Below are 27,988 nucleotides of genomic sequence, written 5' to 3'. Positions count from 1 at the left end.
CCCCTCACTAGGTGGCGGCATCTCTAAATAATCACGTTAGTCGCTCAACGCTGATTGGTCAGTTGGACGGACCCGCACAGCTGCAGTTAGATTTAAAAACGAATTCTCATTTTCTCAACAACACAACATAAAGGCGGACGCAAACAAAACCAGACACACGTCCGATACAGAAGAAAACTCAACCTTTTTATTTATTTTACTTTTTACATGTGTTTTTTCTTCTTGAGATGGATGTCCCCACGAGCTTGCGGTAAGTCGGCTTTTCTTGGAAAATGTAAACAATTGTCAACTTTAATTGACGTTAGCTTTTAGCTTAGCTCACGCCTTGAAAGCTACAGTAGGCTTGCCCCTTGTTAGCCCCTCTCGCAACCCTCCGAAAGCTTTTATGATCGAAGTGTCAGAAACTTTACTACATTTGGGTTCTGCTTGTGGGGCTAGCCCCTTGTGTGAGTTTACAATTAATTAGGCATTTATTAGCCCTGGTCCAAGGAGAGAGACTCGCTGTAAGCTTGGACCAGGGCTAGGCATTTATCAGAAGAAAGAAGTCCGCACACAGGCTCTGCTCCAGTGGTGTTTTGTTTCTTCATTCATGTATCTGTCTTTAGTCCAGCACCAGCCAGGAACTCTTATGTGCGCAAGCCACCTGCTTTTTAAACGCATTTATCAGAAGCTCTTAATTCTGAGCCATTTATATTAAGCAAGAACAAGTAACAACTCATGGTAATTGGTAATGCATCAAATACATACAAAGTCATTAAGGATCATAATTGAACTTAAGAACAAACATACACCCTCTCGGAACCCTCCGTAAAGCTTTTATGAAATTTGGATGTCTGGGTCTAAAAAATGTCAGAAACTTCAGTAGCATTGGGTTCTGCTTATAGGGGCTATCTAAAGCCCTAACTCCACATTTTGACCTGACTACAGTAGAATATATGTATAATGAATACTATGAGCTTCCTTTTAATTAATATAAAACGGACTCTCATAGATCAATTCGATAAATCTACCAGTGCCTCCCAAATGTCGAGTTAACGTTCCATGGCTACAGGGTTAGCACTTTGTTTATATGTATGGAGAAATGGACTTTGATCATGGATGTCCAGTGACTATTACGGGGTTAGAGAATAGAGATCAAAACGATCATAGATTTGAAAGTAAACCTTGTCTTGATCCAAGGCTATTGCAGATAGATAGATGCATGAATTGAATTTGCAACAATGAAAGGGAGCGTACCTATGTTCCCCAGGTTCTATGTTCCCTGCTTACCCAAAAAAGGTTCTATGTTCCCTAGCTCTGGTCCACATTAGAGCTATGGACCAGAGCTATATGTTCCCAGGGTTCTATGTTCCCCACTCAACTAAAAGGTTCCATGTTCCCCATTGTCCTCTAAAATGCTCACCCAAAAATGCAGGCAATATTAATTTTGAACTTCAAATTATTAATATAATCTCTAAACACACATAATGGGGAGAAATCTGAAACCTGCCCTTTGGGCGACACAGACACACACACACACACACACACACACGCCTACTTTGGGGGGCCGGGGTTTTCCAAACCAGCGAGGTCACAGTAGTCCTTCACTCCTGGTTGCTCTTCAGATTCACGAGTGACTTTCTTCATAAAATGTTAACTTCTGAACTGTCCACAGCCTCCATGGTTGAGTGGGGAACATGGAACCATTTCTTTCTTTTTTGAGTGGGGAACATAGAACCTTTTCCGGGTGGAAAATCTGCAACATCGGAGTTGCCCCCGCCGGCAATAGGCTTTCTATAATGTGCAGAAAGCCACGAAACCACTGCGAATGAGGGCCATACTTATTATCATGTAACTGTTTCAGGAGCTTTGAAAGCAGTTTGGATGGCTACACAGGAGATGACCCTCTGGAGGAGTGGGACAGGTAAATGTCGATATGCAATGACGTTTTTCAACAAAACTGAAGATGATGAACGTAATATAATGTGCAGAACATATTATATATTTGTTCTAGATTTGCCCAGAGTCTTGAGAAGAGACTACCTGCTGGAGCTTCTGCAGGGATGCAAGATGTATTTGACAGAATTGTGAAAAGATTTCATGATGTTAAAAGATATTCAGATGACATCAGATATGTGGGCTACTGCATTCGATTGGTAAGCATGTCGAGCTATTTCCCAAATAGACACACGTTTTGATTCATTTCATCAGCCTCTCCCCTGCCCCCTTTTATTTATATCCAAAATATGGATGGAGTGCTGTTTTGGGTCTTTGAAATGGTTTTAGGTGCTTTTATCATTAATTTAAATGTTCTTCTGATAAAAATACAATTGCGTTGTCTTTATATCATGTCTCTGAATGTACTATTCACATGTTGGTCCACACTAGATACTGGCTACACTATTATTTAGTCCTGCGGTTCTCACAAATTGTGCTTTTTCATTTTAATCTGTTTGGTGCAGGCAAGTTACTATGAAGATCCCACTTCTGTGTTCAGCGATGTCCACGGTAAGGGTATTGGGACTAGGACTGCAGCCTTCTATATAGCCTGGGCCCAGCAGGAAGAGCGGCAGGGGAAGCCCGAAAAGGCTGCCTCTGTCTACCAGGGAGCCATGGAGAGCCAGGCACAGCCCGCTGATGCTGTCCTCCATGAATTCAGGTGATTCCCGTTAAGCTGCAACTATCAATTAGTTTCTAAGCGATCATTCTATTGATAACCTTTTTCTAAGAACAGTGTTCGTATCAAGGTATCCAGCAATTGTCGATCAGATGAATGTCACAAAGACTACTTGACTTATTTTACAGTTTAAGTCAAATTCCTAATCTAATGAAGGGAAGCAAAGCACAGCACAGACTTTTAGCATCTGTGTTGAAGGTGAAGCTGTTCTCTCCATCAGTGAACAGGACAATAACAGCAGGGAGATGCTGACGCCAGTGTTATGTTCTTTGAATGCATAAGCTAATTGGGGGGGCTTTGGTTCTTATTTGCAGGAAGTTTGAAATGAGAACCGCCAGAGTCCAACCAGGAGTGTCAGGTGAGATATCTTCCATTATAATTCATTTGTTGGCTTGTTTGCATTCCGTACTGTGTATCATCATGTCGGCTGTCTAATGTGTTCTATAGGCCGTGCACGGAATCCCCTTCAGGATTCCCAGGTCCTCAACCAGAATGTTGCATCAAGCAAGGTTTGTGTGTGCTTGCTGTCCCTGCCTGTGTACTCACCGACATGATTTGGTTCCATCAGGCAAGCCTTTTTTGTTTCTCCTATTATGTAGTAGCTAACAATTCTCCAAATGACACATTTGACTGCATCACAGGGCTACAGTGACTGTCCGTTCCCACCACCTCCAGTAACATCAGTCCAACTGTGAGTTAACTTTTTTGTTTCTTACTATATGCAAGTAATTTTGTTCTCAGCCATTTCAGTAGCTTAGTTCAGTGGTTCTCAACCTGGGGGTCACGACCCTTCGGGGGGGACAAATTATTTTTATTTTATATGGTACACGCATAAACTTTCCTTAATGATTATATCTGGTTTCAGGATTTATGATGCATTTTCTCTAAGGTTATTGTAGCAGTCAATTTGTATTGGGGAGGGGGTGGGGCTCGTGAGACCCCATGCCTAGTGGTTCTCAACGTTTTAATTTCAAGGACTCTTATTACAAGTGTACAAATGATATCAAAATGCACTCGTGTTACAGGCCTGTAAAGGGTCCCTTTGAAATTGGTACTTTCACAATCACTGAACATTATGCTGTTATATAATGCCCCCAGTGTTTTTTGAATAGCCTGCTACAACGGCACATCTTTTTCTGTTGTCAATTTACAATAAAATGTCAAATCCTTAGGATATCACGTTCAGAGAACGTCGGTGTAAAGTCGTCTGTGACGAGGTCTGATGAGCTGTCGAGGTACGACAAAGACAGCCTGGTTTGCGAGGGCTCGGAGTACTCCTTCGAGGAAGTCAGGGCTGCCAAATACTTTCTGAAGCTGAAGCAGGAAAAGGAGCGGAGAGAGTTTGGTAAGTAGTATTAATAATATTGCAGCAGAAACTTATTTCAACTTTCTTTCTCCTGTAAATGAGTGACTTTGTCATTATTCAATACTTGTAACCTGTAAAACAATTAATCAAGCTATGATAACGACACAAAGCCCTGGGATTGTTTTGCTAAATCTCTTGCTGTGTTCTGGTTGATCAGAGGAGAACCAGAGGCGATTGAGGGAGTCAGAGGAGAGCCTTGCTCACATGAAGAGGATGCTGGAAATTTCAGATCAGAACCAGGGGCCCACTGCAGCCAGCTGCCCTGCCGACCAGCAGGTTAGACCAGGCCTTCCCAAACCTCTGCATTCTTTGCAATGGTCTCTATGCACACACCATTTTGGAAAGAACTTGGGGCCCCTTCTTCCACAGGTATTAACACTGATGCTAATGAAGGCTCTGTTCCATTCTGGCAAACGGAGGGGTGCTGCTCTGTCTCAAAGTGTCCTTGGGTTCCAAATGGACCCATACGGTGTGGCAGACAATGTAGGTCCAATGGGGACCCCTTTTTTCTTTTTTAGAAAGTGTCCAATTTAGAATGCAACATGCATGTAATGTATTTACAAGGAATACAGTCTATTATAATGTTATGCCATAATTTCTTTGGAGCAACATCCTTGATCCAAATTAATATTCTTCCTAGCAGCAAACCTTAATAAGTTGAATAACCTTATGTTTGACATCAATAACATGATCATCTGGGAGACCAAGTAAAAAACACAATGGTTTAAATTGACACCAAAAATAACAGTTCCGATACAATGTCATACCAATTACCAATAGTTCTGAAGCTTCACACAGGACCAAAGGCGGTGAACGTAATTAATTACCAATCTGTCTTGCATTTAAAGCAAAATGGGGAAGCACTCGCATCCATTTCATTCTTGAGAGCAGGAGTTGTATGTATACGATGTAATATTCTGAACTGGATGTATTTAGTTCGGTTACAAATGGAAATCTGAACGAGGTTCGAGAGCTGCAACCAGGCTCTGGCTGGCATGATTGAAGAGGTATGTACTTTACGGCGATGCTGTTGTCATACGAAGTCACCTTTCAATGTTATGTCCGTGTTATGTCAACTGTTTAAGGCCCCCCTTAACTCGGAGAGTTACAGGTTAATTGATTCTATTTTTCACTGTGTAACAGAAATAAGTTCAAGTAAGTCCAGTTTACGTTTCTGTAACTCTTACTCGTGGTATCTAAAATCTCCCCTTATCATCCTAAGGTGAAAAGGTTTATTTGTGCTTGGGTGGTGCATCGGTAAGTTTCATGTCCCCCACAATGTATGGGATAAAATCCACTGCAGTGCAGCCAGATTGGCCAAGCGTTTAATCAAACACATTTGGAGAAAATGGGGGAAGAATAGAGGGTATGCACATGCATAAAGTGAGTGGCGAATTGATTGGCAAACTGAATGGCAAAGTGAGTTTAACGCAGTCAGATAGGACTTTTCTGTTTGGATATATAGGCTGTCAAGGCGAGAACGTAGTTTTTTGCCACTCAGTAGGCGTTCCCGCATAACTTCCGAGTATGATGATGATGTCACGTGCATAACTGCATACCTTCTTTAATCAAATTTAAACCAATTTTTTGGACCTGCTATTTGACAGTGATCTCACTATTATTTTTCATTCTCATTGTTCTTGCACCCCATCCCCCTTCTCACCATCACCTTGCTCCCAGCCTGTCGCATTCACTTCACTCATCCATGAATGTATTCTCCCCTTCTCCAGCGGGCAGAGAAAGACAAAGAGTACGAGTCGTTTGTGGCGAAGATCCAGAAGCTGGAGCTGCTCTGCCGGGCACTGCAGGAGGAGAGGAAGGCCCTGTGCGACAAGATCAAGGACGTCCGCTCTGCCAACACCCAGTCCGGCCTCGCGTTCAAGGTCAACATGGGCCTGTCCGAGGAGATCGAGCTGACCATCCCAGCGGTTGCCGTCCCGGCGGAAGCTGCTCCTGCTGGCCTCCTGACCACCGTGGAGATCCAGGAGATCCAGGAGCAAGACCCGGTCCTGACCCAGGGCATGAGCCGCCTGAAGGAGGAGCAGGCCAGGCTGCAGGCGTTCGCAGCCAGCCTGCTGTCCCACTCCTCTGGTAAATTCTCCTTCTATAGCACTGCCCCAAGCGTGGAATGCCCTGACCCCCTCCCCCCAAAAATGCAGATCACTTGCATATTTTAAAACAGGCCTGAAAATCCACCTTTCAGCAGGCCCAAGGGAGAGGAAATGATCACCCTCCCTTCCTTTTTCCCCTCACTGTATTTACAGTGTTTAATTTTTGACTGTGATGATTAGATCTTTTGTTGCTTTTACCTGTGATGATATTGATTGTGTCTATGAATTGATTGCATAGGGCCTAAATGGAAACAAGACCACAAGGACTTTTTTGGGTGCTATCCCTTTTGGACTGAGTGTTTGACTGTACTCTGTTGCTGTTTATACATGCATTCTGTCTAATAAACTATTCAATCAATAAATTCAATCCTCAGACTCCGAGGAAGACGCCGAGTGCGAGGACGACGAAGAGGACGCGCTGACCTCGGTGTTCGCCGGCATTACAAAGCAAAGCCGCGTCCAGAAGAAGACCGCGGAGGAGGAGAGCGCCGTTCCAGAGGTGGTCGACACCAAGCCAGATGAGGAACCGCCGGCAGCTGAAGTGGCCGCCGTGGCCGAGCCCGCTTCAAAGATGGAGATCAAAGAGACAACTGGGTCTCCGATGGCAGCTGCAGAACACGAAGAGCGGCCCACCGAATCGGTAGCGGTCACAGCACCGGTGAGGGAGGACGCTGGTCTAACTGTTGAGTCAACAACGGATTCCAGACCAGAAGCAGAGGAGGCGCAGCGGCAGCACACACCAATGGTACCAGTACCAGAAGAAGAGAACACACAGCTGTCCCCTAAACTAATGTCGGAGCCCACGGAGGTGGAGTCCAAACCTGCAGGGGAAAAGGTAGGTCAGATGAGGGACAACTTTAAATACAATGACAATGATATCAGTTCAGTTGCATTTGTCATATAATTCTCTGGAAATTGCTTAAAGCTGCTGTAAGCAATAAAATATTTGAATGACTTTTTTAAATTTTATTCAGACACATCTGAATACATGTGTCTGGGGCAGACAGGTGCGGACGTTTTCCGCTGTCTGCCAGCTTCTTTTCCGGGTTTTTAGACAGCTGGTGGATGGAAAAGCGGCAGAATGCCGCTGGGGCAAGCGTTTCCGGGAATCTGGCCGTCGCGGCATTCAGACGTGTGGGTGGAGCTTCTTTTCCATCCACCAGCTGTCTAAAAACCCGGAAAAGAAGCTGGCAGACAGCGGAAAACGGCCGCACCTGTCTGCCCAGGTCTGGAAACACTGTCTCTGTGAAACATCCATCTTGGGGCCACAATCTGCATTCAAAGATGTTCCTAGAAGCTTTGTCGTTGGTCGAAAAAATTACTAACCAATCAGGAAGTAGACAGGCAAGGTTAGGAGATGTTTTGAAAAGGTGACCCTTGTTCAGCTGTGTCCAAAGTGCGGCTCGCGGGCCGAATGCGGCCCTGGGGCGAATTTTATACGGCCCTGTAGCTTCTTACCTGAATTGTATGAATGGCCCGCCCAACAGTATGGGACATTTTTACTTGTATTTTTTTTTTTTTTTTTTTTACCTTGCTTGGTTACATTGCATTTGGTAATGTGACATAAGGCTGAAAAAAGGCTGAGATACACTTTTTGTTCACAGCACACGCCTGACAAAATAAATTGAAATTAAATATTGATCCAAAGGTACATTATGTAGTTCGCCCTGTTTTAATATTTTCTGAAAAATGTTTGGACACCCCTGCCCTAGGTGTACTGTAAACTGTGTTGCCAGTACTTACAATATAATACTGGCCTGCAAATGGACACTGTAAATATTAAGCATTTAAAACTATATATATTCGCAATGCCCTGGAAGCCTCACTACTGTAAAATAAATTTTACGTCATAGTGTCTGAGCAAATAGGCATAGTTTCTATTTTACGTCATGATGATGTACGATGATAAGAGCGCCCCTCACTTCACACGTGTGTGATTTCTTTCCACATGATTTGAATGTCCAGCATTTATTTAAAAAAGTATTATCCGTTTGCCCTTGCCCTTTTTAAAGGTTGACGCTGAAGTGATGGAAATCGAGCTATCGCCCACGCCAGCGGCAGCGGCGCCACCGGTACAAGAAGAGAAGACCCAGAAGGAGCAGTGTGCCGAACCGGTACAACAAGAAGCATCGGTCCCTGTCCAGCCAGAAGCTGAAGATGGTCCCTCTAAAGGAGCTGCCTCAACAACAACAACAAAGGCAGACAGAGCCTGCAACAACCCTCAGCAGCCCATCAGGAAGAAGAAGAAAAGGAATAATAAGAAAGTGTAGTTATGTTGGGTTATGACTGTGTGTGTGTGTGTGTGTGTGTGTGTGTGTGTGTGTGTGTGTGTGCGCGTGTGTGTGCGTGCGTGTGTGCGTGTGTGTGGTTAAGAACACTGGTTCTCAACAGTCCTACAGTCATGAGTCCAACACCCTACCGAAAACTCTAACCTAACCCTAACCGCACGTGGACGCCACGGGTGATTTTTAACCCGCCACGGGTTAGTTTGAACCTGCAGCACATGTCAGGAGCCATGGGTGTAATTTTAACCCGCAGCACGGGATTACTTTTAACCCGAATCTCGGGAGCGACGGTGTTGTCGAACTAATTACTGTAGGACCCTGAAGGGTTCCTTGCGGGGGTGCCAGGTCCCCCAGCTAAATGGTTCTTAGTTTGGAACCAAACAGAACAGGAACAGGTCTGTAGCTCTGAGAGTGTACAAATGGAACCATTTGTAGTAGTAGTAGTAATTGTAGTAGTGTAGTAGTGGGGGTCTGTGGCGCCAATGCATACCAGACTGGGGGTCCTTGAAATAAAATAAAAAGTTTGAGAACCACTGGGTTAGAGAGGGAGATACTGTAGTCAGTGTGTGTGGGGGTGTATGTGTTACGGTGGGGGGTTATTTATATTTTATTTGGTCAGGGTGTGTATGTGTTTACCTAGTGCCTTAGGACATACTGGGTTTGTCTCAACTGGTGTGAGCAAAGCGCTAGTGTACTGTACATCTAAACGGGTTCTATACCGGGAGCAGACTGACGACATATTTAAACTGAAATGGCCGTGTATTTTTCAGTTTCAGTTTTTCAGCAAGTAAAAGTGGGCCTAGATATGACCCATTGTGGTGGGACTTACCGTCCTGAAGGAATGAAGAATTAGTATGTTATATATCGTTGACGGAATAGAGGAGGAGGATGATGATGATGATCTTTGCAGCCTGAGCTTTAACAAAAAGGAACTGAATACTTTAAGCCTTGCCTTACTTATGCAAGACAAAAAAAAATCTATGCCAAACCAACATACTGTGTCTTTTCCATTGGAAATCACAAAAGGATGCTACTGAAATAAAAGTGTTTTTGACATAATTCATCTGTGTGTGTTTTTGATCTATTAAACAAATGCATTTATACATGTTTTAAACACTGGTTTATTGTAAACCCCCATATAAATCTATTTCTCTCTTTTTCATGAATTCACATCCATAACTGGGTAACAGAATCGGCTGAATTCATTTTTTTTAATGTACACTGATGTGCAGTTTAAAGACTAGTTTGATGGAACACATGGAAAATACAACTTCAGGAGTATTTTTTTGCTGCATGTCATGCAGCCAGTGCCATGGTGCAGTACACTATTCAAGCCAGAAGATGACGCAATAAGCACGCTGCAAGTGAAGCACATGAGGACTAATACCTGTATAATTACCAGAGCCATAGAGTATAGAGCGCCGCAGTGACGTCAGAGCCAGACCCAGAAGTAAAAATCCCATTCACCTGGACCATAGGGAATTCTCGTATCAGCCATAATATCGTAACAATTCCATGTACACTTACCATTGTGGTCGTGGTTGTAAAATGGTTCTATATGCTCCTGTAGAAACCCCAAGCATGCATGCTATCACTCTAGTTTTAGTAAAAACGATCTTTATGAGCGACCTCACGGAGAAGTACTTCATTACCCAGAATGCTAAAGTCCAAACATCCGGTGATGTCGACGTCTGTGATTGGTGGAGGTTGCGGTTTCCGTGGAAATCGTTACTGCCCCCTGTTGACCCGCCATATTAGAACACTAGTATTCTAATACCGTTTACAGGTACATGTGCAGGTACAATGATTTATTTATCGAATATGTTACGGTATTTTAAAAATGAAGAAAAGAGTGTCCGCCGCGGTGAAAACCACTATGAGTCTGGCCATGTCCTGGCATGTTCTTTTTCACAAGGCCAGCTTATTGGCTCTGTAAGAGCCAGTATGAAGAACAAGACATACAAAGTTATGGTGAGTTCAGAATTAGTAACTAACGTTTATCTCTCTACGTCTACATAAATCAAACTGACTCAAACAATTCATGTTATAGTGGGAATTACAAATTAATTAACGAATTAATAAACAGCAGGGGAGAACACAAGTACCAGCCAGAAGTAACAACATTACAGTAGTGTACAGCAGGAGATCTCACACACACACAGTCACACACACACACACACACACACACACCCCCACACACCCACACACACACACACACACACACACACACACACACATTAATATTTTAATGGCCATGCAGTGGTGCATGTACTCAATTTGTTTTAGTAAAAAAAGTAAAAGTATCAATATTGCAATGTAGAAATACTCTGTTAAGTACAGTCAAGGTAATCAGAAGTTACTTGTAGTACTCATTGTGCAGAATGTCATGTTTCACAAGTTATTATATGTATACAATTTATCACAAAACAATGAGACATGTTGTAAGCTTGTAGATTGGCTATAAGTGTATATTTTGTAATAATAACCAAAATCTATAAAGTAACTAACTGCCTGGTAACTAAGGTTTTCAATTAATTGTAGTCGAGTAACACAAAATACATTATACATTATTTAAATCATGAGGTACCTTTGGATTTATATAAAATGTAATGATTAGGTAAGAACATATGCTATCCATTACATTGAAGCTGTGATTGTTATTTTTGTTATCAAGTATCAAACATTGAAGCTGTGATATCATCGTATACGTCTCGTCCATAATGTGAACGCCGACTTGTTCTTCGGGAAAGTGTGGAAACGGCAAATATTGACACCAGGCCGGTGGTTGCAGTCGGGAACAAAGCACTGCACCATACTTATGTTATGGTACAAAAGAACAGATAAACTTTTTAATGTAGACTAGAAACTATAATCAAAGAACAAACACTACACGACTGACGACTCCAGTGCACAACGCGGGCAATTTCTCATTCCAGCCTTCCAGGAAGTGAACGTCAGTCGCAATGCTTCATGGGAGTGTAGTTTCAGCATTTTGGACAAAAAGTATGTACACAGTGTTGTACCCTGCCCCTTTTTTATTCTTTCTGATTATTTATTCGGTGCAAAAAATTTAGTTTATTGTCATGATTTCTCACGACTCGAGTTGGCTTTGTACGAGCCTTAAAAGGTCTTTAAATAAATACGGACTGAATTGGCTATGACTGAAATGAATGGTAAGTTACTTCCTGGGCCGTTCGTCCGTTCTGAGAGGGGGAGGGACTGCGACGCTCTATAGCTGTCATGTCATCATTTGACAACAATCCAAACAGTGACATGTGTGTTGTCCCATAATGAATCATAACTATCAATGGAATAGTAGCCTATAGCAGTTGATAAACTATTAGTGCCGTAGGCTATACGCGTATGGCAACTATAGATAAATATGGAAAAAATATGATAAATATGGATGAATATGAATATTCTTTCTAAGGACTTTGCCATGTCTGGGCGGCTGGGCCAGTGGTCCTATATGCAATACTAGGGATAGCCAGAAAGTTGATAATCAAATCCACATTTTCCCAATGTTACATAGACTATACTTTTCCTACAAAGTGATTCATAACATAGGCCTATTTATCAAGCCATATGAAGCTAGACAAATATTCCCAATTGAAGAGACGAATGTGCCATTGTCATTTTACATTTTCACACAAAAATATGGAAGCCCATAATTCCCCCCATCATATTTAACGCGAAGAAAGACGTCTATCGCCTATACATGTTTAACTTTTTAAGCAACTAAACAAGTGAACTTACTCCTCCTCGCTCTCCGTCTTCTTCCCCTACTGATGAACGGCATAGTGTCAGCTGACTGTGCCCTGGGTTTGGGTCTTCATAGTGCCGTATCCGTATCTGCCCTATGGCTGGCCTCGTATAGTCGTATATTGCGACAGATCGAGAGTAAATGAAATGTCGCGCTAACAAGATGGAAGGTTAGGCTACCAGTGATTGGATTACCTGTATATAGAGGATAACTGTGGCTCGTGCTGTCAGTGTGCCGTTATCCTCCAATTATAATCTTTGCTCCGATAATATTCCCAATCCCCAGAGACAATGCAGGCAGTTGCACTCACTCTACTTTATTGTTGTTGTTGTTTTTCAATGTATTATTCCTCCTCATAGTTATTTTTATTTATTTATTCCTTTACTTTTCTGGCTAATAGTGACAACAATTAAGTTGCCTGCATGTCTATGAGCTGAGCTCTATAGACTAATGTCTAGACACAATAGTAGCAGGCTAAGTTTTCTTTATTATTTTTGTTCCGAAAAATGTAGTTCATTTTATGAATGGGTTTGTCTATCCTGTTTAGAATGTTAAAACCATAGATCCCCAGGAAATAATAGACAACTCAAATAAATGGGGGTGCATGGGGGTGTGGCAGTGTGACTCCTTGACTTTTGATTGATGATTGAATACTTTAACAGTTTACGGGAAAAGCACAAAGTGCCACAAAGCCCAAGAAAGCCCATGGCTTGTTTCCATAAGGGTCCTTCTACTCAATTAATCGAACACAAGACGTTTAGTGATATTGCATGTCATCATGGACAGAATCGATCCTTTCTTAATTGCTCAATTAATCCACTTAATTGGGGCCCACTTTCCAAGGTTTAATGATGACTCTAATCTACCCTTTGAAAAGAGGCGCTCCGAATAGATACGAAGATGGTGCCATCTTGTGGACATTAATAAACACGCACATTGAATTGCTTGTGCTCAGTGCTCACTCAAGATGCATCTTCTTCAGCACTACAACAGCAGTAGCGCTGCGCAGCGGCAGATAGAATGGATGGATTTTATTCAACTTTTATCCAAATATGACTCATGTAGGCCGCCTAGACGATGTATTTAAAAAGCTAGTTGTCCATGGTCTAGCTACTTTGAATTTCCTTTGCTAAATTAAAATCAAAATGTATGTATAATATTCTTCTCGTAGGCCTAATATTGATTCACACTGCATGGCTATTTCGATTTTCTTCTGAAATAATATTTGTTGAGAATGAGATCGAGAATAGAGGTGAATAAAGAACACTTCATCATAGAGAATCTTAATGTATTGATTATTTTGTATTATTGTTAATTATCGTTATAATTAGCCCACTAATATTATAATTTTGTGTTTAGGCCTACACTACAGTATTTCATAATTGGAATGCTTTTTCTATTACAGTACGTACATTACATGACATGAGTATGTCAAATTGTCAATTCACATTTCTTAGCTCGGGAAATAGCTATCATAAATCCAGTGGTAGGCCTACTTAAGTACTTTATTATTATTATTATTATTATTTAAAAAAAAATGAAAATAGGGATCGGCTATTTTCAAATTATTTATTTATTTGAAAAGTTGTGAAAAGGGACAGTCACATAATTCAACATGAGTACTTCCTACTTTGATTCCAATACATTTTAACTTTTACTTTAGTAAATTTGGAATTCCAGACTTTCACTTGTAACAGTGAAAGTTACATTCTTCATTGCAGTATTGGTACATTTACCGATTTACGTTAAGTAAAACATGCGAGTACTTCTCCCATCAGTGCATAAATCAGATGGGAACCTTTCCCAGTAGTCGTGCTTTCTGAGGACGAGAGAGGAAAACAAGAGTCCGCAGAAACAGTTCCGTGCGGGAGCAACAATCATCACATTCAAGATGGAGACCGCCAAAGCAGGACATCAAATGAGCTTAGCAGCTCTACAGAGACAAGATCCATATATAAACAAACTCCTCGACGTTACTGGTCAGGTAGCGCTGTATAACTTCAACTCTAAAGCAAATGAATGGGTAAGTTGGCAAAAAATATAACCTTAACCTTCGGTTTCTTCAACGTAAACAACGTTGCCGAACGTTAGCATGCTAACGCTAGCCTTCTCCCCAACAACAATACAGACACGGCAGGCACTGCTATTAATATCTCGGCAGTCAGTGAGAGTTAACTATGGCGTTAACACGGATTATGGCAAACCATTGACCCCAGTGACATCAACGTTTGATCCCAGTGTGTCTCGTGTTTAAATGCTACGTAACAAGCTACCGCCGACTAACAAAGTCGCTTCCATTTTCAGCACTTTGAAACTATCCTGTTGTCAATCTTGTCTGATTCAATTGTCATTTCAGGAGAAGACGGAGATCGAGGGCACATTATTTGTTTATACCAGGTAAATGCAATCCTATTGACATCGCGAAGAGGATATAGTGAGACTAGAACCATGGGAACGCATACTTTGTTTGTTTACATCGTTCTGACGGTGTCGTTTGACGTACGCACACGTGTTGTAGGCCGCAATCCATGTAAACAAATATGCTATGTTGGTTAATCTGTTAGCTATTCCATAAAACCTAGTTGGTTACATTTAGCCATATTGGGCTAATATTAAATGTGGTCGCTTTGTATTCTGTAAATGATGCACAGATTAAGTACAATGTTATCTTATTCTGCTCACACCATTACCAGAGTACGTTGGACTTTAGTTTAATGAAACCTTTACAAAAGCAAAGCCATTGCAACTGCCTCTTATCAAACTAATAAATGCTTTAGTGATTTGAAAACATCAAATACACCAACGTGGGGTGCAGTATTCTATATGAAGTAATACTTATACGGTACGTTATCCTGTAACTTGCAGGTCGGCCTCCCCTCGCCATGGCTTCACCATCATGAATCGGCTAAGTGCAGAGAACCTGGTGGAGCCGATCAACAAAGACCTGGAGTTCCAGCTCCAAGACCCCTTCCTGCTCTACAGAAACGCCAACCGTAAGCAGGAACAGTTCCCCCCCCCCTTTATACTTTCTTGGTTGGCTGATAACTTGTGTGTGCATTTAGTGCTGGTGTGGTTTATTATTCACTAGTGACCACAAATCAATCTATTTTTCTTTCCTAGTTCAAACGCATGACACATGACAATGTGGTGAAAAATATAAGTCAAGTGAAAACTCTTTCAGCTATTGTTGAAAATGTAGGACATTTTTTTAATGCAAAGATGACAGCAAGTTTTGTAATACATTTGATTAGTTAACCACCTTTTTGTGGTAAATTGTTGGTGCTTGTTTATTGCTATTTAAGGAATAATGTTCATGTTGTTGAACATTGTTCTGAGGCAATATCTAGAAAAAAAGATTTGCTAGTGCCACATCATGCCACACACACTTTACAGTGTATTGTGTGCAATACATGTGAGTTAGAATACCTTTTGTGAAGTTCAAAGCAAAGTGCGATGGAGTCCAGATCCTTGTTAGAGATAAAGTTTCGATAATAAAGGAACTGTCTTATTATACTATCCAACAAAACCATACACATAAAAATCCTCTTGTACACTCAGGGTTATGGGGAACCACTGCGCACTAAATGGAACAGCCTTAATTAGTATAATCGGTAACACCTGAGAAGGAAGTAGGGAAGGAGCTTGGAAATGGGAAGAGTTATCCTGTATGCATAGAGCCCATTCTGAAGTGTATAAATGGAACCATTTTGTTTCTATGTACACTCTTCAGATTTAATTGAACACTAAGGATTTTGCTGTGTACCATTTGGATGTTTTATTTTATTTGACTGTGTATTATGCTTCAAAATGTCTTGAAGGATCACAGAGTATTTCATCACACACCACCAGTTATTTCCCCAGACACTTTGTCACATTCTACATTGATGACATATGTTTTATTCAGTATATCATAGGTTTATATAATTTTTGCTGTTTGTGTGTGGACTGTGGGTCAGGTATTTGGCATCGTACGATGATGTATTCTCTACAAATGGACATATTTGACCAAAGAAACATTTTTAACATATTTTTTGTTTTAGGTTAACAAAGGGGCAACTGAGAAAATTGACTATTTTATGGTATATTTCCGTTGACTTTTTCCAATATGCAAACGGTCTCTTTTTAAGATAGCATACACTGTAGGCATGCCTTTAGGGAATTCTGATCTGAATGCCCTTAGGGAATTCTGAAGTTCTCTAACAACATGCACACACTACCTCACACCACACGACCACAGTACCTCTGAAAGCGCTGTACAGACACCTGCCCAGGGTTTTCTGAAAAACTTCCTTGCCCTTTTGCCGGAGATCTCGTTGGGGTCGCCGGGTCATCATATTTGGTAAGATGGCCTCCTCCAAGGGATCTCTTCCACCCATGGCTTGCATTTACCACAGACTACATAAAGGTTTCAGCTTCATGTTATTGTATGACTGCATTAGGACTTTAGGGTATCATGATGGAGAAGAACAGCTTGGATTACAAATTTGAGCATGTCTGGGGTGGTCTTTCCAGACTTTCTTATTTTGTGTTCTCAAAGTTTTATGCCTTTTAGGTTCAATGCACACAATAGCACAGTTTTGTCATTCATTTAACTTTACTTAGATCTTCAGGAAGTAATTAACAGCACTGCCACCAAGGTGATCTACTAGGAGTTTAAACACAAGTTTCATAAGTGCAACAAATAAAGAATTTGGCTGTTTTCCCATTTGCTTACTGATTAGGAAAAATAGCATTGCCATAGACAGTGTTAAAGTAGATTGGTCTCCCTTCTGGCTTGGCTTGCCTGTCAGCCAGGCTGGTATGCTAGGTACAAAGTAATTCCCCATTAGTCCAGGTTAACCTAATGCTAAAGACTAACTATGTGGAAAATGCAAGTTAGAGAAAAATATTCCAAAGGAAAGGACTCCAAATCATACTCCAAAGGAAAAAGAGTGGGAAAAGATCTTAAAGCCATTGTCATTTGAATTCTTCTGGGTATTGTAAACGCAGTCGATTACTTAGGTGGAGGTGCGTCTTGACGGCAGTAGGTAGCTTATCGCAGTCCGCCTGCTTTCATCATTCCATTTCCCACGCTTTTAATCCGTGCAGATACAATCTCCTAACTTCAATGGTGAACAGTCGGTCAAAATGTCTGCAGTAACTGCTTTAGTGTGCCGTTGCTCTCCCTTCAGTTGTTGTTTAGTGTCTGATCTAAATGTGTTTCTCCAGTCTGGTCCTCTGAGAGGGAGGTTTGTGAGTTCTATAACCCCCTGTCGACTCCTCGTTCTGCTTACGAGTTTAGAAAAAGAGAGGCAGGGAGGATTGTTGCCTTTAGGCTGCAAACTTCAATCTAGAAGCTACAGCTGGGAGATATACATTTATAGGATATTTATGGACAAAACATCTACTCTGTATGTCTACATAGTATTACTGTTTTCTTTCTTAATGATGCAGTTGCTTTGTGTCTTTATTTACCGAAATCAGACTTGTGAATAACAGGTTAAAGAAGATAATTATTTATCTTTAGACTGTTGAAAGGTGAACTGAATCCTGAGTATAAGAACAATTGTTGTGGCGCGTAAGATACCAAGGTAGTTTCACAAAATTAATTAAAATGGTAAGCTGTAGTTGGCTTTTGTCTCTGTCAGTGTATACTGTATTACAGATGGCCTACCTTTTGAAGCTTTCTCTTGCACTTGCACTGTCTCACAATAGCGAAACGCTGCAAGTCTTGTTTTAAATCTTAAGTGAAGGAAAGCATGGCAGGTTTTTTCCCCCACTTCACATTCTTCTCCTCATCTATTGGATGATGCATGTGCATGTTGTGTGCACAGTACATACCCACCTGTTTACACCCCCATACACACAGCAGTCCCCATGGCACATACTGAGAGCTAAACACTTGGTGCTAGGCTACATCACCATCAAGGGACCTTGAAAACATGGGAGTCAGTGTTTATTGTATAATCACCCATCACGATGTAATGTAAACTGGTAATGTTGAGAATTGGAGAGGTATAGTGCTTTTTATAGTACAGTTGATTGCGGTGCAGTAGGAAAGGTTGTGTAATAGTTTGTTGTGCTTAATTCAGCTTGGCAATGTTTTATAGTTCGTGAGTAATTATTATGCACTAGATAGAAGTCATTATTTGATTCACTGCTGTAGTGAAACAACCTACTGTTGTACTGATTTGCAGTTCGACAAAAGGTAATTTGTCATTTTCTGATGGTTTTGACGAGGTTTCTTTTGTATCACGATGAACAATAACTTTATCGTATGTCGAATCAACCGGCTTCATCGGGAATGGTGTGCTACTGTGCTTTCATTTTTTTATCCCACGATTTTGTAACTCATTGTTTTTCACCAAAGGTGGGTGTGAGGGGTGGAAGTACGCCGGAAGTGTGGAAGGCACGTTACGTCACGCTGCCACTCAAGTGATTACTGGCCAATCGCAGTGCATCTTTTCCGTGACTTGCAGACCTGAACATGCGCTCTGTGACACACGCTCATGCATGCTTCCGAGGGGCTTCGCAAGGAATCTCGGGAAAGTTTTGCCCTCTAGTCTGTAGTTTAGAGACCAGGATTACTGCATGTTTTTGGACACGGGGAGAACATGCAAACTCCACACAGAAAGAAAGGCCCCTTCGCCCTTTGTGCTTTCATTTTTCTAAGGGATATGTTTTATAATTTATATTAATTTATTACTGAATAAAAAAACAATAATCATGAACGAAAGGTCCAATTAACTCTAAATGTTTATCACATGTTGTGGGTCACACATTTATTGCAAAAACATGATGTACGTCTTTTTGTTCTTACAGTGGGTATCTATAGTATCTGGTTCTATGATAAGAGGGACTGCCAACGCATTGCTCAGCTCATGGTTAAGTAAGTTGTATGTGTGTTTTCTGACATTTTATTTCATGTTATATAGTGTATTAAGTATGTGCGTGTGAGATGCCTGTGTGCATGATCACACTTTGTGTTTCTATTTGAAAGAGATTACAGTAGTCTTGAGTATCCTGACAACTATTCCACACCTTGGAAAGCAGAGAAGGGAAGCTGTCATTCGTTCATCATTTTTGTTCATATCATTTTAAAATATCTTAATTTCCATTACTGATGAGCAGCAAGCTATAGAGGGCAGGCATCGATTATTTTTGATTTACATTAGGACAAATTTATGCGATTTCAAAGTAGCCCATTTGTAAAAAAAAAAAAAAAACAACACTCCAGCTTATCTGGTCATTATGAAAGACAAGAAAAAATCAAAATAAGCCATTTAGCCTAAGACCTATCACAGTTGGTGCTGCCGTGTCTTCTCTCTGTACCACTCGTTATTGGATATAATAACATCAGGTTCTCCTTTAAGCTTGATTTATAATTAGTTGTGTGATGCCAAAAGTAGCCTATCTACAAGCTCACGATGCCTTTCATCGTGAAATGTTGTGAGCTTGTAGAGCAGGTATTTTCGGCTAGCAACACTGTTGTACGACAGAGTAATATGTCTATCTGAAGCCTACTGCCTTTTTGTCTCCAACCCAGGATTGTGAAACAGGAGGCAGACCATGCACAAAGGGTATCACCACCAGAGATGGCGGGACCAATGAGGACCAATGGCATGGCAGAGCCACGCTCTATCGATATTCTGGAGCTTCTCAGCAAAGCCAAGCAAGAGTACCAAAGGGTAAGGAGGATATAAACCAGTTCAACAGGAGAAACCTTTATCTGTTGATGGTGCCCGCCGGCAAAAACCTGTCTTCTACACAACAATGAAAGCAAGCAAGCCAAAAAACGAAACAAAGTCTCTGCCAACATCAGATGGTTTATAAAGAGGCTTTGGGTTGATTGTAGGCTACTCTTTTTACTGACTGAAAGAGAGGAACATACAACTTGTGGGTCTCCCACACATCTGAGATTAGTATGTTACTTAATCCCACGTTATTCCAATTCTGTATGTTGTATTTACTTTACTTTCTTAGTTGCATTTTCATCACACAAAAATAGCCATAATAAGTATATTAAGGGACTGTAATGCTTTTACTGTAGATTGCACATTTTAGTTCTAGGTGTTAATCATATTATCTGTCTTTCTTTCAGACTCAGACAGGTGAAGCAGAGGTGTCCGTTACTGCAGCGCAGACCTTGAAACCAGCCATTGAAGCGACGGAGCATGCGCACAGCACACCACAACCTGAAAAGGTCTACACACACACAGCATGCACTGTCCAAAGTCAACCCAGATCAGCCACTAGTTAATGGAGCCGGTTTAAATCACATCCCAGGGCCTGTCAAGTGTCACCAGTTTTGACTACACAACAAATTCTTCCCATAGGGATATATTTAGGTTGACATTTCTTCTGTCTGTCTGGAATATTTGCACAGTGTTCCTCAGGAGTCTGCAAAGAAACATTGTAATGTTCACGATCTAAGATGCAGCCAGGGCCATTTTGCATCACAACAACATAGTTTTAAAAAATGCGTTAATATGATCTCTCTCTTGCTCAGATTTGAGTCCCTCGCTGGACAGATTTAAGAGCTCTATCCATTGTGGTGCTTCTGAACAAATCCTTGATAACGATGTGTAACAGGTTCCTTCTCTTTCTTTCTAGAGCTCTCATACAGTTGCGAAGCAGATCACAGTTGAAGAGCTCTTTGGCTCCTCTCTTCACAAGGATCCCTCCCTGCCTGCTATGCCTATCCAGAACGCCACCACTGCCCCCAATGAACCGTGCAACTCCGGCCCCACTGCCTACCTCCAGAGCCAGCCATACCCCCCACCGCCTGTCCTCGATCCTCACCTCCCACACCATCTGACGGCACCAGACCCTGGGGTTGGCCAGCGCCATCTAGCCCCGAGCTTGCTCCCTGCTCCGGCTACCTACGCCCTCCACCCCAGCCCAATTTTCCAGGCAGTCGGCCCTGCTACAGATCCCCAGCATCGGTGTTCGCCGCTCATGGTGGCTCCAGCTGGGGCAGAGCCACGCGCTGCCCCACCCGGTCCTGTTGTGGCACCGCAATCGAACTCTGCAGCCTACATGGGCCAGGAGATCCTCAATACGCTCAAACCTTCCGTCAATTCTGACCTCCATAAGCCCACCCTTGCCCCCAACTTCCTGCCTAGCTCATTGGTCACACCGCAGAGCTTCCAGGAGCTGGTGGGGCCAGTGGGGAAGCCCCTTCTCCAGCAGGGGAAGGTTGTTGATGGGTTCTCTCAGGCCCCAAACCTGATCAAAACAATGCCTGTAAGTGGGATGGTTTCTAACTGCTGCTTTGTGCTTAAATGTCCCTTTTATACATGCATTCATAATGTGAAATGGTCTAATACTGTATACGAATTGTGGAACTTACCACAGGTGCTATGGTTAAAGAAAATTACATTACCATATATCTATCCCATTTCTCATTTGTGTTTTTGTTTCTTGCTCTTTCTCTCTCTCACCCTTTGTATCTGCCTTTCTTTTGCTCTATTTTTTCACTCATTGTTTCTATTTGCATCTCCCTCCCATCCTCCCACTTTTCCTCTCTCCCTCAGGGTGTCCATATGAATGCAGGCCTTACAGCGCGGCCAGGCCTTTCGGGGGCAGAGATTTCAGTGCTCCTCTCCCCCAGCGCCTTTCAGCATTCCATTAGCAAGCCTACGGTGGAACTGCCCCGCATGGCAACCACATCAGCAGCATTAACGGCGACGACGACAACGTCATCAGTGGTCCATCCTGCTCCCTCTGACCTTTCTTCTGCAACTGGCAACGAACCTCACCAGACCCTCTCTACAAAGACACAGCTTCAGGACACACTGATACACCTTATCAAGGTACATTATAAATATAATACATAACATAAATATTGGTGCTTCAGTGGGTAGAAAATCTGTAAAGGCCATTGGGTTTCGTTTGTACCCTAATGGAGAACTGGCTGTTGGAATGGCTTGCGTTATGCTTTTACGGATGATAAATCTACGGATGATGAACTGAAATCGCATTTAAATTTGATAATTTATTTGTTTCTTTTTCTTGTTTCCTTGTAGAATGACCCAGCTTTCCTCAGTGCCATTCATGATGCCTATTTACAAAGCCTGTCCAAGGATTTCAACAACCTCAAGCTATAGCCAGACCCCAACCACCACCATTATTACTTGTGCAATCTATGGTCACTGTACTTAGCAATTGGTTCAAGTCATCTCCCTGCATCAAGGGTACTTGCATCTTTCAGCCCAGGACCAAGTGAAGTGAAGTCACATTCTTTCTGGGAGTCACATTTGTCTAAGGATTTCACAGATGTCAAGCTATAACCTTTTGGATGTTTCCTCAATTTATTTTTTACAACTGCTACGACAACTTCAACTACTCAGATAAGAGCTTCAACGCCACTGAACACCTCCCATTCTTTAAGGGCTCGTTTTTTCCTTTTTTTTTTCCAACCACGGATATCTTTAGGGAAGTCAGGCTACTCCTGGGACCTAGACGGAATATCAAAATGTTCTAATTTTGTCACGTGGAGAGCCAAACAAAAACTGCAACCTAGTTTTGGACATTTCAAAATGTTGCCCAATATCCTACTTCATCCATCATTCTATGATCCATTTTCATGACCTCTCAGTCTTGAGCCTGAAACTGCAATTGGCAAAACCCGTAATTTGTTAGTATTTCCAGTCATTAACGAGGAGAGATTGAAGTGACCAGTCCATGAGATTTAAGCACATCCAATGGCTCTGTAACACCCCCCTTGCTACATGTAATAAGGCTTAAATGGCACACCTCTCCCCACATTTCTGATTTTCAGCTGAATATTAACCTACTTACACTCTGTCCAGATTACTCACTTGTACCTGGATCAGTTAATTGAGATTCCAGACTTTACCTAAACGCTTGGTTTTTGTTTGACCATAAGCCCCTCTGCACAGGACTCTCATGAGGGTTGGGGGAAACTCAGAATATGCTTGGAAATGGAGCGTAACCTGGCTGTTTCAAGCAATAAGCTGATTTGTTGCTTGGTAAGCTTGTTCCTGGATCCCACCAGCTTCTGAGGTTTGTTTGTTGGGTTTACAGCCTTGAATTTGGCTTTTTGGAATCTGAACCTTTTGGACACAGCATCAACAGGGGAGACTTTTCCCACAGTTTTTTTTATATATATACATATAGGCAACCAGGTTGCAAAGGTTGTTTCCTCATCATTCCTGTTTGGAGGTCATCAGCTGGAGGACAAGATGACGGGAGGAATTATCCTGTACAGTTTGATCCATGAAAATCATGATGCCACTGGAGCATGCACATGTTGGAAACCCATGAGCAATTTTCCAGGCTCTCATTCATTTCACAGGCTTTTGTAGCTACATGATGTGAGAATATGAAAAGAGTGTGAGGATTTTGGTATACTACGCACCAGAAGAGGGAAGGATTGGACTCCATGCTGGAGGTCTCTGAAATATTTTGCAGGGAATTCTCAGACAGTGATAAAATAATTCCCCCTCTATCCGGAGGTGAAAATGAAAGACTTTACTATCATAGCCCTAAAACTCCCTTTACAATCGATCGCTGATGCCTGTATATTTTTTTGCAGATGCACTGAACTGCCATAGTGAATTTTTGCAGCTATCTTTTGTGTTGTCACATGTTTGCTTGTCATTCAGATCACTGAAGACTTTTTGTAACCAAGCCTCAAAGGTAGGAAGATGTGGATTTCCACAGTTGTTTGGCCAAGCACTTGCAGCCAGAAGCTGAGACTATTTCCTATTTTATGCTCAGTCGTACAACCATGTCGTGCACCAAAAATGGCGATGTACAAGTTCACAATGTGACACATTTGTGTGCTTGTAGACAGCCTATTTTAGGTGGACGACACGGTCATATGTGACTAAGTATTAATCAGTCTTGCTTCATTTTCAGTTTGCTGCTTTTTGTAATGTGTGTTGCACACTACAGCTCTCCTTACACACATGCGCAGTGCGCACAGCAATTATTTCCTACTGTTTGCCTCGCTTTCTCCTCCCTCGGCTTCTACCTTTAGCGCTCTCTCCCTCCTCCCAGTCCCTCTTTCTGTCCTCTTTACCAGCTATCATCACTATGCTACCATGGGAGGTAGGGCATGTGCAATAGAAGACAGTCAGTCACAATGCCTTTTGGGATACCAGCGTTTTATGTAGTACAGTAGAACCTTGTTATAACCTGAACTGCTGAATTCTGAACCATGCAATACCAACGGGATAAAATTACGAAGACATACTAAATATAGTACAAATGATTTGGTTTGACCAATAACATGAAGCATCTTATCCCCAAATTAGACTGCATGGATGTGAATGTGTTTCTACCAGTAAATACATGCGTTTTAACAATTTGAATACATTTTGGAACCAGTAACCTAATTTTAATGATCTGAATAAAATGCATGGCAAATATGAACTACCTCCTTTTCTCAATGGTTCTAGATAAGCAAGGTTCTCGGTACTATTTTGTCAACTTTCTTTTAATCTAGGTTTAACTAGGTTTAAATTAGATTTATAACAAAAAGCTTATTGTTATATTAGGCCTTTTTGTTTGTGCAGTAAAGGGGGTTTTCAGTAAAGGCTATACTACAGCACAGGACCTCATACTTTGCAGTTACTATGGTGCAGACTACACAACGCCTCTCATATCACCTATGTTGTTTATTGTCTGTTGGCTTGCGAAACGGAAAAGATCCTCTGCAACAGAAACGTGTCAGATTTTTCTCCGTGGTGGCTGTACCCCATGAACTCATTGGTTTACAATTGGTTTTATTTACCCTGATTCTCCCTCTACATTTTTCCTTTAAACTGAAATCTTTTGGAAAACTTTACAAAAGTAAGACGAGTGTAGCTTTCTTTAAGAATAGACATATCAGAACTCAAGACTTTTTATTACAGTATTTGTCAGAATGCAGCATTTGTGCTGGCTGACGGGGCTGTTTGGTTACATCAGACCATGAAAAGCTAGAGGGGTTGTCAATGAAGATCTTTTATTTTCTTATCATTCAAGCATCTGTGTAATTCAAACTATTAACTTCTGCACGTCATTCCAATGTAAACTTGAATGCTAGACCTCATTAAATTTGATTTGTTCGTTAGGTCTTCTAACAAATAAGAAGATGGGTGTTTATTGGAATTCCATTTCACTCATGCAGAATTTGCGACAATGTTTGGAAAATGGCCACTTTATTTGTCATGCATAACTTACTTTTCTTTTTTTTTTTGTGAATTGAATTTCTACATCAAGCCTGTCCTAATTGTAAACTGTACATCTGCACCATGCTGTTTGAATGTATTGGGTGTTTACTGGCATGTGTTCTTGGGACACGGTTAAGTGTATTTGAGTTGAGCTACATCTATAGATCTTAGGCCTTCAATTCCAATTGGCAAATCTTACAAGTGTGTTTAACTATTATTCACCAGAAAAGGTAACAAACTGATTATTTATTTTTCTCCACTTGTAGCACCATTGATAATGAGTCACGACTAATGCATTTCACATTTAGTGCACTTATTGAGAATGACCATCAATGTATGAGCAGGCAGTGGAGTTTGTCTTGGACAAGAAATTACAATTATTAATACTTTTACCCTTTATAACCACTTAACTGTCCATTTGAGTTGTCCAACCCCTTATTGTTAAACTAAACACATGCAGACAGTAAAAGGCTTGAATTTGAGAGATTTTTAATCCTAGTCCCATATTTTAAGATTTTAAGGTTATTTTATGCCTTGTATTGTCTTATTGGCCAGAAATATTCATTTTTGTTGGATGTTTTGGGGAAGTGTTTGCAAATTGCATTCATCTTAATTTTAATAATAATTTGTCGCTGTGTGCAATTTGGTTATGACTATTTTGTGATATTAAAGATTGGAAGAAACCAAAAAAATGCTGTCATTTATCTCCAATTTATTGTCTCTAACTATTTGTCTCTGGAATAAATTCAGATGCAGCCAAGTACAATATCTTTATTTGGACACTAGATGTCACTAAACGTCCACTGCATATGTTATGCTAATGCATTCTATCTAGAATCAAATGTGCCCATGGTTATTTTTCATCCAAATTGTTAGTTCTTTTGTAGGCATCTGAATTTTACTGCACTATGGTTTTGAGTGTAACCTAATTAATTCCATCCATAGAAGAGCATGTATACAGACATTAAGGCTAAAGGGATAGTCCTGGGGACTTGTTTCCATGTAGGTGCTATGTGGTGTTTACAGCTTTTTAAGCAATGCACACTGGGATAATGACAACAGTTTGTCAGTGCATTGCAGCTTCTGAGTTTTGTTTGTTTTTGTGTTGTTGGGGTGGCGGTGGCTCAGGGGACGGATGGTAACCGCAAGGTTGTCAGTTCATGGCAGAGTATGGACAACCTCACGGTTGGGCTCCTCACTGGCAGGTGAGTCAGTATATGATACACAATAGCAGTGACAACAAACATGTGGAGGAATCAATTGTTATAACATCTAAATTGGACATTTAGGCCTATTTTTAAATAATAGGCCTATAATAATACATTTGTAAGTATATTTTAATTGTACAAATGAGGGGCCAAATAGACCTACATATCATTTCTCACATTTAAGGCTACACAATTGTTTTGTTCCTGACCTGTACAGTTACAGTAGCCGGCTATATAGGCATAGTGTCAGCCCGAGGAGAAAGCCATTACTTTTTACTGTCATTCACGGTCTCAACTTCCTTCCCTGACTATAGACTTAGGCTATTCCAATAAGATAAGGAGGAAGAAGATAAAGGCCTACCTTTGGCTACCTATGACAAATATAACGTGGGAAACAACTGGGCTGTAGTTTATCTATTCTATAGACCAGTGATACTCAACCTCAGGCCCGCGGGACCATTATGACTGGCCCACCAATGAAAATCTAAAAAAAAGAAAAAAAAATCTGGAAAATGAAATAAAAATAAATAAATCTGAATGAAGTTATCTTTAATTACATTATTATAAGTAATCCTATTAGAGTTGTACTATTACTCGAACGAAAATAAAAGCTTGGGGGGGGGGGGAGATGCAATGCAAATGAAAGACATATACTGTGTATCCCTATTCCCTGACATAATTTTATAGCTAAACGGACAGAATTCTATTTTATTTGAATGATGAAACCCAGCTGCCATTAATAGTTGGAAATGGAAATGGAAATTGCGGAAATGGAAATTGCGGAAATTGTAATTGCGGAAATGGTGGAAATGGAAATTGCGGAAATGGTAATTGCGGAAATTGCGGAAATTGAGGAAATGGAAATTGAGGAAATTGCGGAAATGGTAATTGCGGAAATTGCGGAAATTGCTCTTCAGTTATAGCTATCTATTTTCAGGTAGATTGTTTTATTTTACTCAGTCAGCCATATCACTACTCATTTTTTATTTTTTTTCATGAAAAAGGTCATAGCTGGGTAATCTATTTTCAGGCAAATTGTGTTTATTGTATTTTATTTTACTCAGCCATAACAATTTATTTTCTGTTAACCAACTTGCTGGCTGGCAGGCAGGCAGACAGCTACTCATAGACAGGCAGACAGACAGACAGCTACTCATGGAGAATTGGACAGGCAGGCAGTCAGACAGCTACTCATAGACAGGCAGACAGACAGCTACTCATGGAGAATTGGACAGGCAGGCAGACAGCTACTCATGGACAATTGGACAGGCAGGAAGGCAGACAGCTACTCATAGACAGACAGACAGCTACTCATGGACAATTGGACAGGCAGGAAGGCAGACAGCTACTCATAGACAGACAGACAGCTACTCATAGACAATTGGGCAGGCAGGCAGACAGCTACTCATGGACAATTGGACAGGCAGGAAGGCAGA

At 41.3% G+C, this 27,988-nt stretch overlaps 2 protein-coding genes across 2 annotated transcripts; both read left to right on the top strand.

Annotated features, from left to right (window-relative positions):
* Nucleotides 1-212: 212 nt before the first annotated feature.
* LOC308315275 (uncharacterized protein) lies at nt 213-9,479 on the top strand. The gene is made up of 12 exons (XM_080763163.1): nt 213-250; nt 1,844-1,903; nt 1,994-2,135; nt 2,442-2,638; nt 2,971-3,014; nt 3,104-3,165; nt 3,298-3,347; nt 3,829-4,001; nt 4,180-4,298; nt 5,753-6,113; nt 6,508-6,968; nt 8,146-9,479. Exons 1-12 carry the CDS (start codon nt 228-230, stop codon nt 8,401-8,403), a joined length of 1,950 nt encoding a protein of 649 aa, XP_080619289.1. The 5' UTR covers nt 213-227; the 3' UTR covers nt 8,404-9,479.
* A 4,569-nt stretch (nt 9,480-14,048) lies between these two features.
* dcp1a (decapping mRNA 1A) lies at nt 14,049-26,025 on the top strand. The gene is made up of 9 exons (XM_080763165.1): nt 14,049-14,204; nt 14,538-14,578; nt 15,047-15,174; nt 18,983-19,049; nt 19,707-19,848; nt 20,262-20,363; nt 20,774-21,406; nt 21,697-21,975; nt 22,189-26,025. Exons 1-9 carry the CDS (start codon nt 14,073-14,075, stop codon nt 22,267-22,269), a joined length of 1,605 nt encoding a protein of 534 aa, XP_080619291.1. The 5' UTR covers nt 14,049-14,072; the 3' UTR covers nt 22,270-26,025.
* Nucleotides 26,026-27,988: the final 1,963 nt, after the last annotated feature.

The sequence above is a fragment of the Protomyctophum bolini genome, assembly GCF_963924005.1.
Source record: "Protomyctophum bolini genome assembly, chromosome: 5".
Lineage (NCBI taxonomy): Eukaryota > Metazoa > Chordata > Actinopteri > Myctophiformes > Myctophidae > Protomyctophum > Protomyctophum bolini.
This window is presented reverse-complemented; position numbering and strand designations above follow the sequence as displayed.